General features: G+C 35.6%; 1 protein-coding gene across 1 annotated transcript in view; it reads left to right on the top strand.

Moving 5' to 3' along the window:
* Nucleotides 1-12108, top strand: part of PTPN4 (protein tyrosine phosphatase non-receptor type 4) — a 72461-nt gene that overhangs the window by 41617 nt on the left and 18736 nt on the right. Inside the window, exons 13-15 of the mRNA XM_086466186.1 lie at nucleotides 2639-2773; nucleotides 4030-4188; nucleotides 9246-9405. Of these exons, the coding sequence (XP_086322312.1) occupies nucleotides 2639-2773; nucleotides 4030-4188; nucleotides 9246-9405 (454 nt within the window). The remainder of the gene's footprint in view (nucleotides 1-2638; nucleotides 2774-4029; nucleotides 4189-9245; nucleotides 9406-12108) is intronic.

Here is a 12108-nt window from a genome sequence, read left to right as displayed (position 1 = left end):
CAATGCAGTTGAGGTTGTTTTTGAAGCAGTCAAAAATGCAGTTTTTAGAAAACTTGGTTTTCCCCCTCCCTGTATACTTTTGTGTCTCTCTCTGTAATTTAATTTCTTTTATACAGGCAAGGATAGTGCCCTTTCAATGTTGGTGCACATTTAAAAAAAAAAAAACAACAACAACCACCAAACCAAACAAACCACCAACTTTCCTATATTCCCCTTGTTGCTCCTACGCTGAAGGTAAATAAGGTTCAGTAGCTGCCTCTACATGTCTGTCAGAAAATACTGTATCTACAGCCCTGTATTTACTGAGTTTAGCATTGGATATATTATGTTCCTCTGCATTTTTCCTTCAGCCTCTTCTTTGGTTAGTAGAATCCACCTCTTGGTAGAGCTGTCTCTTGCTGCTAATCTGCTGGCTACAAGCGTGCTGTCAGCAAAGTCTGGTTAATGATAGCTTTGATTAATGAAAGAATGATGAATGAATTACGTTGGACATGTATTTCAGTTCTGCTGGTTTCTTGTTGTTTTACTTGTTCAGAACTGCTCAAATTTGATATGTTAGTGAAGAAAAATACCTAAGTGGTTTGAATTGCTTACATCTGAAGCAAATTACAGAAATTGATATGTTGGTTTAATTGACATATCGAGCTAATTACTTTTTGAACCAAATTAATACTGCTTAAATACAGTAACTCATGCTAAGAAACTGGATGTGGTTTTCCTCAGGAATTAAATAATTTATATTTTCCCTGTTTTAAGATATCAGTATACTATTAGATTTCCCCCCCCCCCCCCCCCCCCCAGGTGGAGTAAGACCTGAAAGAGTAGTATCTAGAATAGCCCATCTTGCTTAACTGACTGAAAATTGTCAGCTATTATACAATAAGTCTTTAGAGCAGCAAAGCAACAGGCAATACATGTTCAGAACTGCTTGGGGGTGTAAAAACAAAAATGAACCCTCCATACACAGATCACTACTCCTTTAGTGTCAAAAAATACCGTTGACATCAATAGGACTTAAATATTTCTGCATGTGAAGATAGATTGTCTGATAGGATTCTTGGTGGGTTATTGTTGTAGGCTTTTTTGATAATATTGAGGATAGTCTGCTTAAGGTGGTGGCTTGCATTGAGTTCTGAGAAGCAAAAATGTATTTGTAACTAAGGTTCTCATTTTCGGAAGAGTGTCGTTTGTGTGCGGGTAGTTCCTTAATTTCTCAAAGTTCCTTCTTTCTGGACTTGCACTTTCAGTAAATCAGTAAAGTGATAATGGTGGAGATAGAGAACAGTTAGCATGTGTCCCAAGGATGGCAAAGGCAGAAGTTATTTTGTGACACGGGTCTATGGAGCTGGCGAGAGAAATGAAGGAGTTACACTGATACAGTAATACGTTGTCACCTCGTTGTGCAAAGCTGGAGAGTATAGCAGTAGACTATAAAGGCAAATGGGAATGAAATTATCGTGGCACAAAAGACTAATGAGATTGAGGTATCACTGGAAAAAGAGAGGGCTGGCTAATGATAGAGGAGATATTTGAACTATATAGCACTGTCAAAGTAGTAGAAGTAAAAACCCGGTGACATAAAATACATAGGACATTTAAGGATTGTTTAACGGAATTTTTGTTGTTGACTAAAGAATTTTCAGTTGAAAACAACAAACAGCAGAAGTCTGGGTGTATTTAGTCACAGGATGACTGAACCGTCTAACGTGATGCTAAGAAAAAAGCAACCACAATTCTTGGATGATTCACTTGATGATTTCCAGTATAAAAGGGAAATACAGTGTGTCATGAGAAGATCACAAGTGTGGTCTCATTTGTGCGAAAGAAATAGGTGAAAGAAATAACAAAAGGGGACTGTAGGTATCCTGGGATGACTGGAGAATAAAAAGAAAAAGTTTCCTCAATATTGTCAAAGGTCAACAAGTAGAAAATACGATTCCTTTTGTATAAAAACACCGGTGATAAAGACCTTTAACCTGAAGGATATTTCTGGCACAAAATCAAATGAAGTTTGGTTACCCACAAAGAAGTTTGAATAGAATGATGGCATCTTCCTTCCAGGTGACAAAACATCTTCTGGAAGAAAGCCTGTCACCGTGATGGAAATCCCTGATGACTAAACAAAACTCTGTAGCTGCATTGAGATGTTGATGATTACTCCACAGTTCTTCAGAGTCTTTGGGAGTTTTTCTGGGCTAATGTTTCCACTGCTTTATTTTTCCTGAGATGGCTGAATAGTTGTGTTACTTAGAGGTTTTTGCTTTTTTTTGTTTGTTTTGTTTTTTAATTTCATTTTTAAGTTCAGGCCTCTCAATGACTACTCTGAGTCAGATTCTCTTTGAGATGTTAGAAATGTCTAGTGAAGTTTAGTGGGTTCCTCTTCTATCTTGCCTGTCTGCCTTCAGTATTTTATGACTTTATTTTATTTCATGGACATTCTTGTACAAAGGACAGAAAATGAAGTACAATATACTAACAAAATACAGAACTGCCCGTGTAAATATAGTTTTGCATTATTACATTTCCTTTCTTACATATAATTTGGTTATGATAGAACATCAGTTTCATTGTGGTGAATTTTATGTAAATTTTGTTCTTACTTCATATATTTTTGGCTAGTCGTTTTACTTTCTTCTAGATCCCCCAGTAAACCCTTGGCACGGAAATTAATGAGTGGGATGGACTGGGAAGTAGTGAGTAGGAACTCACTGTCTGATGACAGGTTGGAAACACAGAGCCTACCATCACGGTCTCCACCTGGAACCCCAAATCAGTAAGTAGCATTGAATCTTTTCTCCCTGGAAGTTACTATCTCTAATGTGAGTGACTTGCTTGTGTAATAAAAGGATTAATCTGTTTACAGAGACAAATAACTTCAGAAGTCATGTGCTGAGTGGTTCTTTGGAACATTTAGCTCCATGTAAGCCAAGCTACTTGGGGGTGAATTTTAGGTCCTTCTTACGCAACCTATAGAAAGTGTAAGATGTAGCACGCAACCCTAAATTTGAGAGCTTGAGTTTTCTCAAGCACAGTTAAAACTAAATTATTAATTTGGCTAAGAAAAAGCTGATAATAAAATCTATGTGATATTTTAGAAATAGTTGATTCTAGTAATACTGCTGCTTAAAACGTTGGGGAAAATTACTTAATCAGAAATACTTGCAGGTTTATTACCCTTAATTTTTCTGCATTTCTTTTCAAAGCTTACGGTTTTCACATGGTAGAGCTTTCTGGTTTATGTTTATAGTTAGTGAAAAATCATTCCTGATTTCTTTTGAACATAACCAGTTTTCTCAGCGTGCTGAAGCTGACTTAAGAACTGGTATTATCCAATTTTGTGTTACATAAACCAGAAGTTTTTAAGATTCTTTGGCATTGCAGCATATTATTCAAAAGACTGTTGTTGTAAATACCTGTATCATTTTAAAATTATCGTAAAGATTGTGTAATAATGATGCTTATAGCATAACATAACTTAATCATGCATGTTTCAAAGCATTTTAAGAAAGATGCCTATGTCACTGTGCCAGTTTTCAAATGGCGAAATTTTGGGTCACAGAAATTATAAGATTCTCAGTGGAAAGCTTACTGTTCTTCTAGAAGATGCAGAGGATAAAATGTTCATCTTAATGACTTTGGTTAAGTTCTGCCATGAACAGAGCCAGGATTTTTCTGCTTGGGGATTCATTTTTCTTCTCATTGACTGGACTGTCAGTCCAGTAGCCTGTTCATTTGATAATGCTTTCAGGCTTCTTTAATTAAAAAAAGAAAAGAAAATGCAAATATAAGCCATTTAGTGTTTATGAAAATAATTTTTGAACACTTTAAAAAAAGAAAATTATGAAATATAGCATGTACAACAGTTGTTTCAGTGATTTTTGATACCTTAAATTATTTAATAAATATATGTACGTGAACATCTGCTTTCACTGAGAGGAAATAATTATTTTAGCATTCCTTTGTAGTGGTGTAAGAAATGCAGATTGTTAACACACTTTTCACATTGCACTGCTGTGCTTTCCCTCTTAGTCGCAACTCTGCCTTCACTCAAGAAGGAGCCCGATTACGACCCTCATCAGTTGGACATTTAGTGGACCATGTAGTTCACACTTCCCCGAGTGAAGTATTTGTAAATCACAGATCTCCATCTTCCACCCAGGCTAACAGCATCATACTGGAATCTTCACCGTAAGTTCTGTTGGTTGTTACTGTGTGGTGGCGTGCAGGGCTTCTGAAGATGCATCAGAAATCTTCGCAGTTAAGAGTTTAGTGTTAAATGTTCCAATCAGGGAGAGCCAGAAAATCTAATAAAAAGGTGGCTGTTGTTGAGGGAGTATTAGTATAGGTCTTACAGAAAATTAAATGGTACAGAATTAAAGACCTTACTGACATGTTCCTGATGCAGGATTACAGTACCTTCCCCACCCACTCACCCAAAATGTGGGTTTGCTGGAATGTGACTGGATGTGGAAGCAAAAGTTACTTTTTTGATAGAACTGAAGTATGTTTTGTTTATGTGATAAAAGTTTTTAATTCCTGTGAGTTTGGAAATTTTGCATTTGACTTGTCAAGGCACAGAAGAATGAGTGAACTTTACAAATTACTTAGCCAAAATACCTTTTTAGCACCCCAGCATTCTGAGATTCCTAGTATGTTTTATATATTGTTATGGAGTATATCTTTATTTTTTTAAGATAGCACTATCAGGCCTTTTTTCTGTTATATTGAATATTCTTGATACTCTAAGTTTACTATGCTATGGTGGGCAAAATAAAAGCTATTATTGTGTATAAAATCCAGAAGGAAGTCAGACAAAAAAAAGTTGAGTTATTCAAAAATTTTAAATTCCCAATAACTTCTGGCCAGATTATTTGGAAAAAAAGGTGTACAATATACACCTTATTAGCTCTGCCACTCTGCCTTCTTATACGTAGCTCTACATGTAGTGCTAAACTTGCCCTCATAATTTTGTGTAATCTCTGTTAGCGAGGAAATTGTGCAAATGGTTTCAAAACCATTTGAGAACTATAAAACAGTACGTGAGTAATACGTGTTTATAAACAAATTGTGTGTCTCAGGAAAAAATACTCTGGGAAAGTGTTTGAACACAATTTTAAAGCCTTGCTTGGACTGTACCTTTGGTTTTACAACTGTGCATAACTTTGGGGAGGGAAATAGAACACAAATTTTTAAAGTTTTGTAAAATAACACAAGACTTTTTATGGTAGGGTACAATAGTTATAATTTGACCATCAGCTACTTACTTAGCTTTCAGAGATATAAAACAGTATATGGCCTAATAATATAAAATCCCCCTTTTTTAGAGGGCTTTTTTAACCTATTCACATGGCAAGGGAGTCTCAAAACTGGAACACTTGCAAATCTTTTCTAATATTAGAGTTTTGCTGTACAAAGGCCACACAGGGTCAGGTTCCTTCTGTTCCAAGACTTAACAACTGAAGTCAGTTATGAGAAACACTTGCTGAATGGTAGAGTGATACGGTGAAGTAAGCACAACTCTTAAATATTCGCTTTTATTCATATGTCTTTAAGTTAAGTTGTAAAAGGTGCTCCTGAGTTAGGGATTTGGAATATGTTTATTTAATACATGATTTCTTGTGTACGTCACCATAGAAATGAGTCTTAAAAAGAGAGGAAGTGGTTTTGTAAATTAGTTATGCAACTATGGCTGTTCTTTTTAATGATTTTGCACTTTTTATGTCCAAGCACAAAAACTGTTTCTCTTCTATCTCTAAGTTTAGGGGTTTGGTTTTGTTCTTTCACTTGTTGGAAGCTTAAAAGTGGCGTTTAATCTCCCAGTGTAGATATCTAGTGTAAGATACTTTTAAGACGGAGGATGTTGACTGTCAAAAAATACATGAACCCCATTAGGGTCTTCTGAAAGTTTCAGGTGCTGTTACTGATTCAAGTTTTGAGACTTACGGAAGTAGTAATAATGAAGTTCATATTAGCTATGTAACTTAAAATGATACTGGTTTACAGTGCAAAAAGCTATTTCTTAAACAATTTGACCTTTCTGAGTGAAAGGCTTGGAGTAGTCCATCTGTTAATTTGTTGGGCATTTTTATTTATTGATCAAATTTACATATGTAAGAAAGTCAGAGGGGCTAACCTGACAGGCAGTAGCTTTAGTGATCTTGTTGAGTTTGGAGTCAACATAGCAAAAGAAATTAGAGTTTCAGTGCTGTTTAGAAAGATATCATAGCTTAGCTAATACAGCCTTTAATTCTACATTTTTTTCTTCATCTGCATGTGCTATTCAAAACGAAATTGAGAGATTTCTGCTTGTAGATCCCTGAGGTAATTATAACCTTAAATTCCAAAAGCACGTGGTATGTGTTTAGCTTAATAAATTTATGGGGTTATGTATGAAACTTTTGCTTAATATATTAAAAGGTCAGACCGGATATCTGTAACAAAAATACCCAAAGCTTGTCAGTACCAGGGTTTGTGTGTTATTTTATTATTATGTAAATTGCTGAACGCAGTAGCAGAGAGCTGCTTTGCCTGCAAAATAGGCTGCTTTCACTGCCATTGTCTAAGCATTCATAAGGAAATTCAAAGCTGACTGGGCAAATATAAAGCAATGAAGTTTTTGCCCAAGGCTTGATTGTTAGTTCTCACAATTCATTATGCTAATATATTACAGTACTTGCATTGCTGCTTCTAAAATGCTCATTTAACTAACTTTTCAAATCTTTTCTGTAAGTTTGTATGTTCAGCAGGAATTTATTTGTGTTTGTTGACATGTATGTACAGACCTCTAGTCAAACATAAGATCCCATCTTTTACTTTTATTGGAATGACTTCTTTTGTGTCTCTACTCATGCTTTCTGTTCCTTTTTTATTCAATTTAAAACTCTCAGGAGTAATTGTTTGCAGGAAAGTGCATAACTATGTTACCCTTCACTTAAAAGGCTGGATAATCTGTGCTGGCCAGACTTGAATGAATAAATACACAGGCGGTTAAAAAGCCCTAGGTGACCTTTGTAAGTCAATTTCTAAATAATTTATAGCTGCCTTGAAAATTTATTTTGCAAATGTTGGCAATCATCGTATTTTTCTCTTTCACCACAAAAATTAATTTAGAAAAGCTGCTTATCCCGAAAAATGAAATCTAAGGACAATATGCTCTTTCTTACTGTCACTTGCACTGAAAAGTGTTAAGAAATATTATTTTTATTCCCTAGTGCGTTTTAAACATGACATTCTTCAGACATCAGATGCTGAATAATTAGTACTTTTTTTTCTTTTAACGCTACATGAAAAAAAAATTCTGAAAGTTGAAAATAAGCAAAAAAAAAAAAAACAGGAAAAATATTGTTAGGGACTTTTTGAATGTACTGTTTTCATACATTGACAAAAAATTTATCAATATTTTGGTTTCTAAGAAAACTGACTGAATTTTTAAAAACTGAAGTGGAAGATGTTGTTTTTCGAAGTTAAATGTTCAATTTCTCTATTCAATTTTCATGCTTTTTGAAAGAGGTTCGTCCTTTATTTGAAATCACTGGAGACAACTGTGATCTGATTTTTTTGTTTTTAATTGAAAACATTTGTCTGGGATCTGCCTTTCTTTAATTTCACAGAAACAAATCATATGGTATGGAATTCGATGAGTGCCTTGGTTTTTCTGACTTGCAGCAACTTGAAATGTTAGGCTGTCTCATAATGAGAGTCTTGCCCAGCTAACAGTTTACTGTGGCTAGACCAGTTAAATACAGGAGCACTGCTCATGTGGCTACCCACGCTTTTTAGAGGGATGTTATGCTATGGGTTACCGCTACAGCTTGCTGATAACGAAAGGGGCAGTGTCCTATTTCTGGCTTCTGGGAGTGTACTTCCCTCCCCTGTCTGGTGGTCGATCCTCTGATGAACTAGTTCACCTTGTTGAACCAGCAGAGAGCTGGCTTGTCCAAAAAGTCAGTGTATTTTTGCTCACTTGGTAAGCATCCATAGCCAAGGGAGGAGCACCTTCAAGGAAGGGGTTGTGGGTGTGGGCGAAAGAAAGAGTGGAGGCACCCATTTTGGGTGGTAGCATTCTCTTCAGATTTAGCTGTAACCTGTAACTTCATTCTTGGTGGGTTTTGGATTTGCCACTAGTATCAGTGGGCTGTTGTCATAAGTCATTAAATTACTTAATAATACCTTTTAATGTGGTTCATGGGGAGGAAGGCATGTATCCTCGCTGGTATTTGGAAACTGGCATTCAAATTAAGTTAATGGGAACTATGTGCTAACTGCCCTTTTGGGCCTCTCAAAATGTTCTTCTTAATTCTTAAATATAAAGCCAGATAATGAAGGATGAATCATGTATTTTTGTAATACAAATTATACAGTTAAGCTTTTATACCAAAAGGACTAATAAAGGAAATTAACCATATTATACATAAACACAGAGAACTTTTTTATTATTCTACAGTAGAGCATTTACAGATCTAAAACAGAAATAGAACTTTCTGCTATTTCATCTTCAGTAATGGTGTTATAACTCAACTAAAAAAAAAAAGTATTCAGAGAATGCCATTTTTACAAATGTTTCAAATCTGCGCCTGTTTCAAAGGGGTGTATGTTCAAGAGGGGGGGGAAAAACCCAAAGTTCTCTTGAAATGTATACGTACACTTTTAAATTGAAAAATTAAAATTGAGCACTGTCATCTCCAATGGGCTTTTCAGCTAAATGCACGGGGACAGTTGAATTGTGTTCAGCTTGTACTCTTCCTATTTTGAAATCAAAAGCTAAAAACTAGTGTTTATTATAACTTTATTATGCTGTTGTGTCTGGTTTTAAGATTTACACTGCAGGCGTTAATTTAAGATGCAACTAGTTGATTTTCTTACTGAGGAAAACACATTAAGTTACGTTTCTATTTTAGAAATAATTTTTTTACAAGAATGCAGAGTATAAATACGGTGAATTTTATAGTATTCCAATATAAAGTGGGTTAAGAGTTTTAAACTGTTAAAAAAAAAAAAAAGTCGCGTGTAAAAGATGAACTTACTGGTTCTGTTTACAGTTGCTTGTCAAGAAAAAAGCAATAGCATGTCCGACCATACACTTCCAATATATTCCACCACAGTATGTTTTTGAGATTCTAAAATTACATACAGATATTCAGCTCTCAAACAAAGTTTCTTGTAGCATTTTGAGCTTATTTGAAACCCTGAAAGAACCGTCAATATCTCACGATCGTTCCACTTCATACTTCTGTTTTGGTATTTAGATCACAAGAGACTCCTATAGATGGGCAGCCTCCTGCGTTACCACCCAAACAATTTAAAAAGAACAGTTGGAACCAAATTCATCATTCACACTCACAGCAAGAACTGGATAACCATATTAATGAAACATTTGATGTTCCTGTGTCACCTGAAAAATCCACAGTAAGTTTTTGGGTCCAGTTTAACCATTCTGCTTTTTACCAGAATGGTAGTCCTACTTTTCGTGAGCTTGATTCTCATGCATTTCAGGGACTTGGTGTGTTTGTGCATGGCATTGCCGCATTTCCATTATACATACTGTCTCTTTACTGGCTCCCACTGTTTTTTCTGTCTGCTGGAGTAGTCCTTTGTCATCACATGACTACATTGCGATGGATATGCAGAAACGTCTGACTAACCTCTTCTTTGAGAAGTCATTTACCATCAATTTTAAAGAAGACACTGCAGACACTGCCACTGGTGTTTAATCTAACTTTTATCAAAAAGCCAAAACTGAAAGTGCCTACCAGCTTCTAGAGCAGTTTTGTCAGGAGAGGCTTCTTGGATCTGTGGTTTCATTTCTCATTGGAATTTCCAAGAAACAGACTCTGCCAAGAGACCTGTGACAATGAATGTAAAAATCTGCGCAAAAGTTCTTTTTCCACACTTAAGCATGTGCTAGGTGAGTAAGCTAGTCAGTTGATTATTGTCTGACTGAGGGGAGATCTTACTGATCGTTTTTGTGGGTCTCCTTCCAGAAGTTTCCAAATGGTTCTTTGTTTTATACTGATGTATAAAACATCAAGATCAAGACAAGGGATGTTTTGCAGGATGGAAAACTGTTTAACATCCAAATGTGGCAAATACTGTATAAACAGTTTTGCCAACCTCAGACATTCAAAATTATGAGTCAGCTCCCAAAATTGATATTTTAGAAATGCCTTTGGTTTATTTTTATTTGCATTCTGAACTGTAAGCCTAGGATGTTCTCTCAGGCCTCATTGCAAAGTTAGGATTCCCATAAAACACATACTTAATTTCGTAGCTGGGGTTTTAATAAGACATGTGAAAGTGAAACTTGTAAATTTATGAGCATTTTGGGAATGTTCTAAAAAGACTTTGCTTTAATTAAATAATTAAACTGAATTTTTAGCAGCTTTGTCTTCTATCAGTGCTTACCTGAGTCATATTAAAGCACTGTTCTGTTTTGAAAGATAACGCTACTTTACTCATCGAGGTTTTCTGCTGTGTTCAGTTGTCTTTACCAAATTGACAAAAATAACTTTTAGTTCTGCAAAACCAACACAGCTGCGTGAGAATGAGATTCTTTTTTCTCTGTGCATTGTCAATGTGATTGGTCCAATGGGCCGCATTTATGCAGCCTTGCTTAAGGCAGTACACTGTTGTAATTGAAGATCTAATTTGGTCTGCTGATGGCTTTTTATTTTGGGTATTGGAGAAGAAGGAACACAGCATGACTGAAATTTTGTGAAATTGTAAATTTAGGATTTGGAATGTGGTGTTTTGGTTTTGTTTTTGGTTTTTTCAAAGTTTCTTTTCTGACCGGAGTGCACTTCAGGTTCCTGCACTGCTAATGTCTCTTCTGCTGCTCGATCTCAAATATTTTAAGGAAAACCCGATCTCAAATATTTTAAGGAAAACTAGTCACCATTTTGACTTCATTTAGCTATCCTGTCATATGTATGGAGAGTCTGTCTAGAAAGGTAGTAGGACAGGTGTGGGAATGACAACTTTTTACTCCCTCTGCAATCCCGAAGTATCCAGTCTGAGAATGTCCAGAAGTAATTGAAAACAAGTGTGGCCAGGAGTCCCTTCAGTCAAACAGGTTAATGATGATACACAGTGCTCTATTCAGGTTTTTCATTATAAACTGCTGCTCAAAATAGCCTCTTAAAGCCGGAAATTGTTATTCCCTTTTTGTCTAGGGAATGTAATGGCACAAGAGTTGCCAAATGCTACAGGTGAGCACTTGGTGGTTGTTCATTTTGCCCAGGAACCTGAGTCTGGTCTCCCATACCAGGCTAAAAATATTTGTATATGAACAGGCTTCCTTAAGCACCCTTCCTTCTCTTTGTCGTATCTTATGCTGTTACTTTCCTTCCTGAAATGTTTCATCTTTTCGTTACTATGAACATGTTCAGGGACGTTGTTTTGTTTTAACCAAGAGCTTAAAACACCTGGAATTTAATTAACTTTTTATGAGCCAGGTTGATCAGACTTCTTTTATCTGTTGAACCTGCAGGTTTTAAACTTTCTTACATATAGAAAAGTTTGCTTTAGTAAGTGTTTTGTTTTGTTGTTTGTTTTTTTTTTTCTTTCTGAATATGGATCTTTGGCTGTAATTGGTAACATTGAAAACTTCCTTGAAACAAATTTCTGTAATAACACTTTGCATCCTCACCATAGAAACTATATAAATACTAGCTAATGTTCAGTCTGTGAAATAAAGACTGATAGGAACAAACTAAAAATCACTTCAATGGCACTAAGTTGATTTTTCCTGATTAAAAAAAGTATCTAGTATTCCTGAGTTTCTTGGTAGTTCCTTTAACAGTGTTGTTGTGATCAGAATGAAACCGGAATGCAAGCAGCTAAAATTGTCAGAGCTTGGTCAGTGCAGAGCATGTGTCACACCTCCTCATACTCGCTACATTGGAAATGGAATAGGGGATATGGAACAAAGATTTTGTTACCAAACTCGTCCTTGCTTTCTACTGTCATATTGTTGTTAATAGAAACAAAAGTATACCTTCAATTAGCTTATTTTTCATCATTTTACATTCTTTCTGTAGACTTTTCACTGTAGTCTTAATTAAAACAAATTTAACTAGTTTCCATTTAGTAAACTGTTTTTCTTAGGACTGC

Source organism: Leptosomus discolor, chromosome 5, assembly GCF_034619465.1.
Source record: "Leptosomus discolor isolate bLepDis1 chromosome 5, bLepDis1.hap2, whole genome shotgun sequence".
Taxonomy (NCBI): Eukaryota; Metazoa; Chordata; class Aves; order Leptosomiformes; family Leptosomidae; genus Leptosomus; species Leptosomus discolor.
Note: the sequence above shows the minus strand (reverse complement) of the source record. Positions and strands in the feature narration are given on the sequence as shown.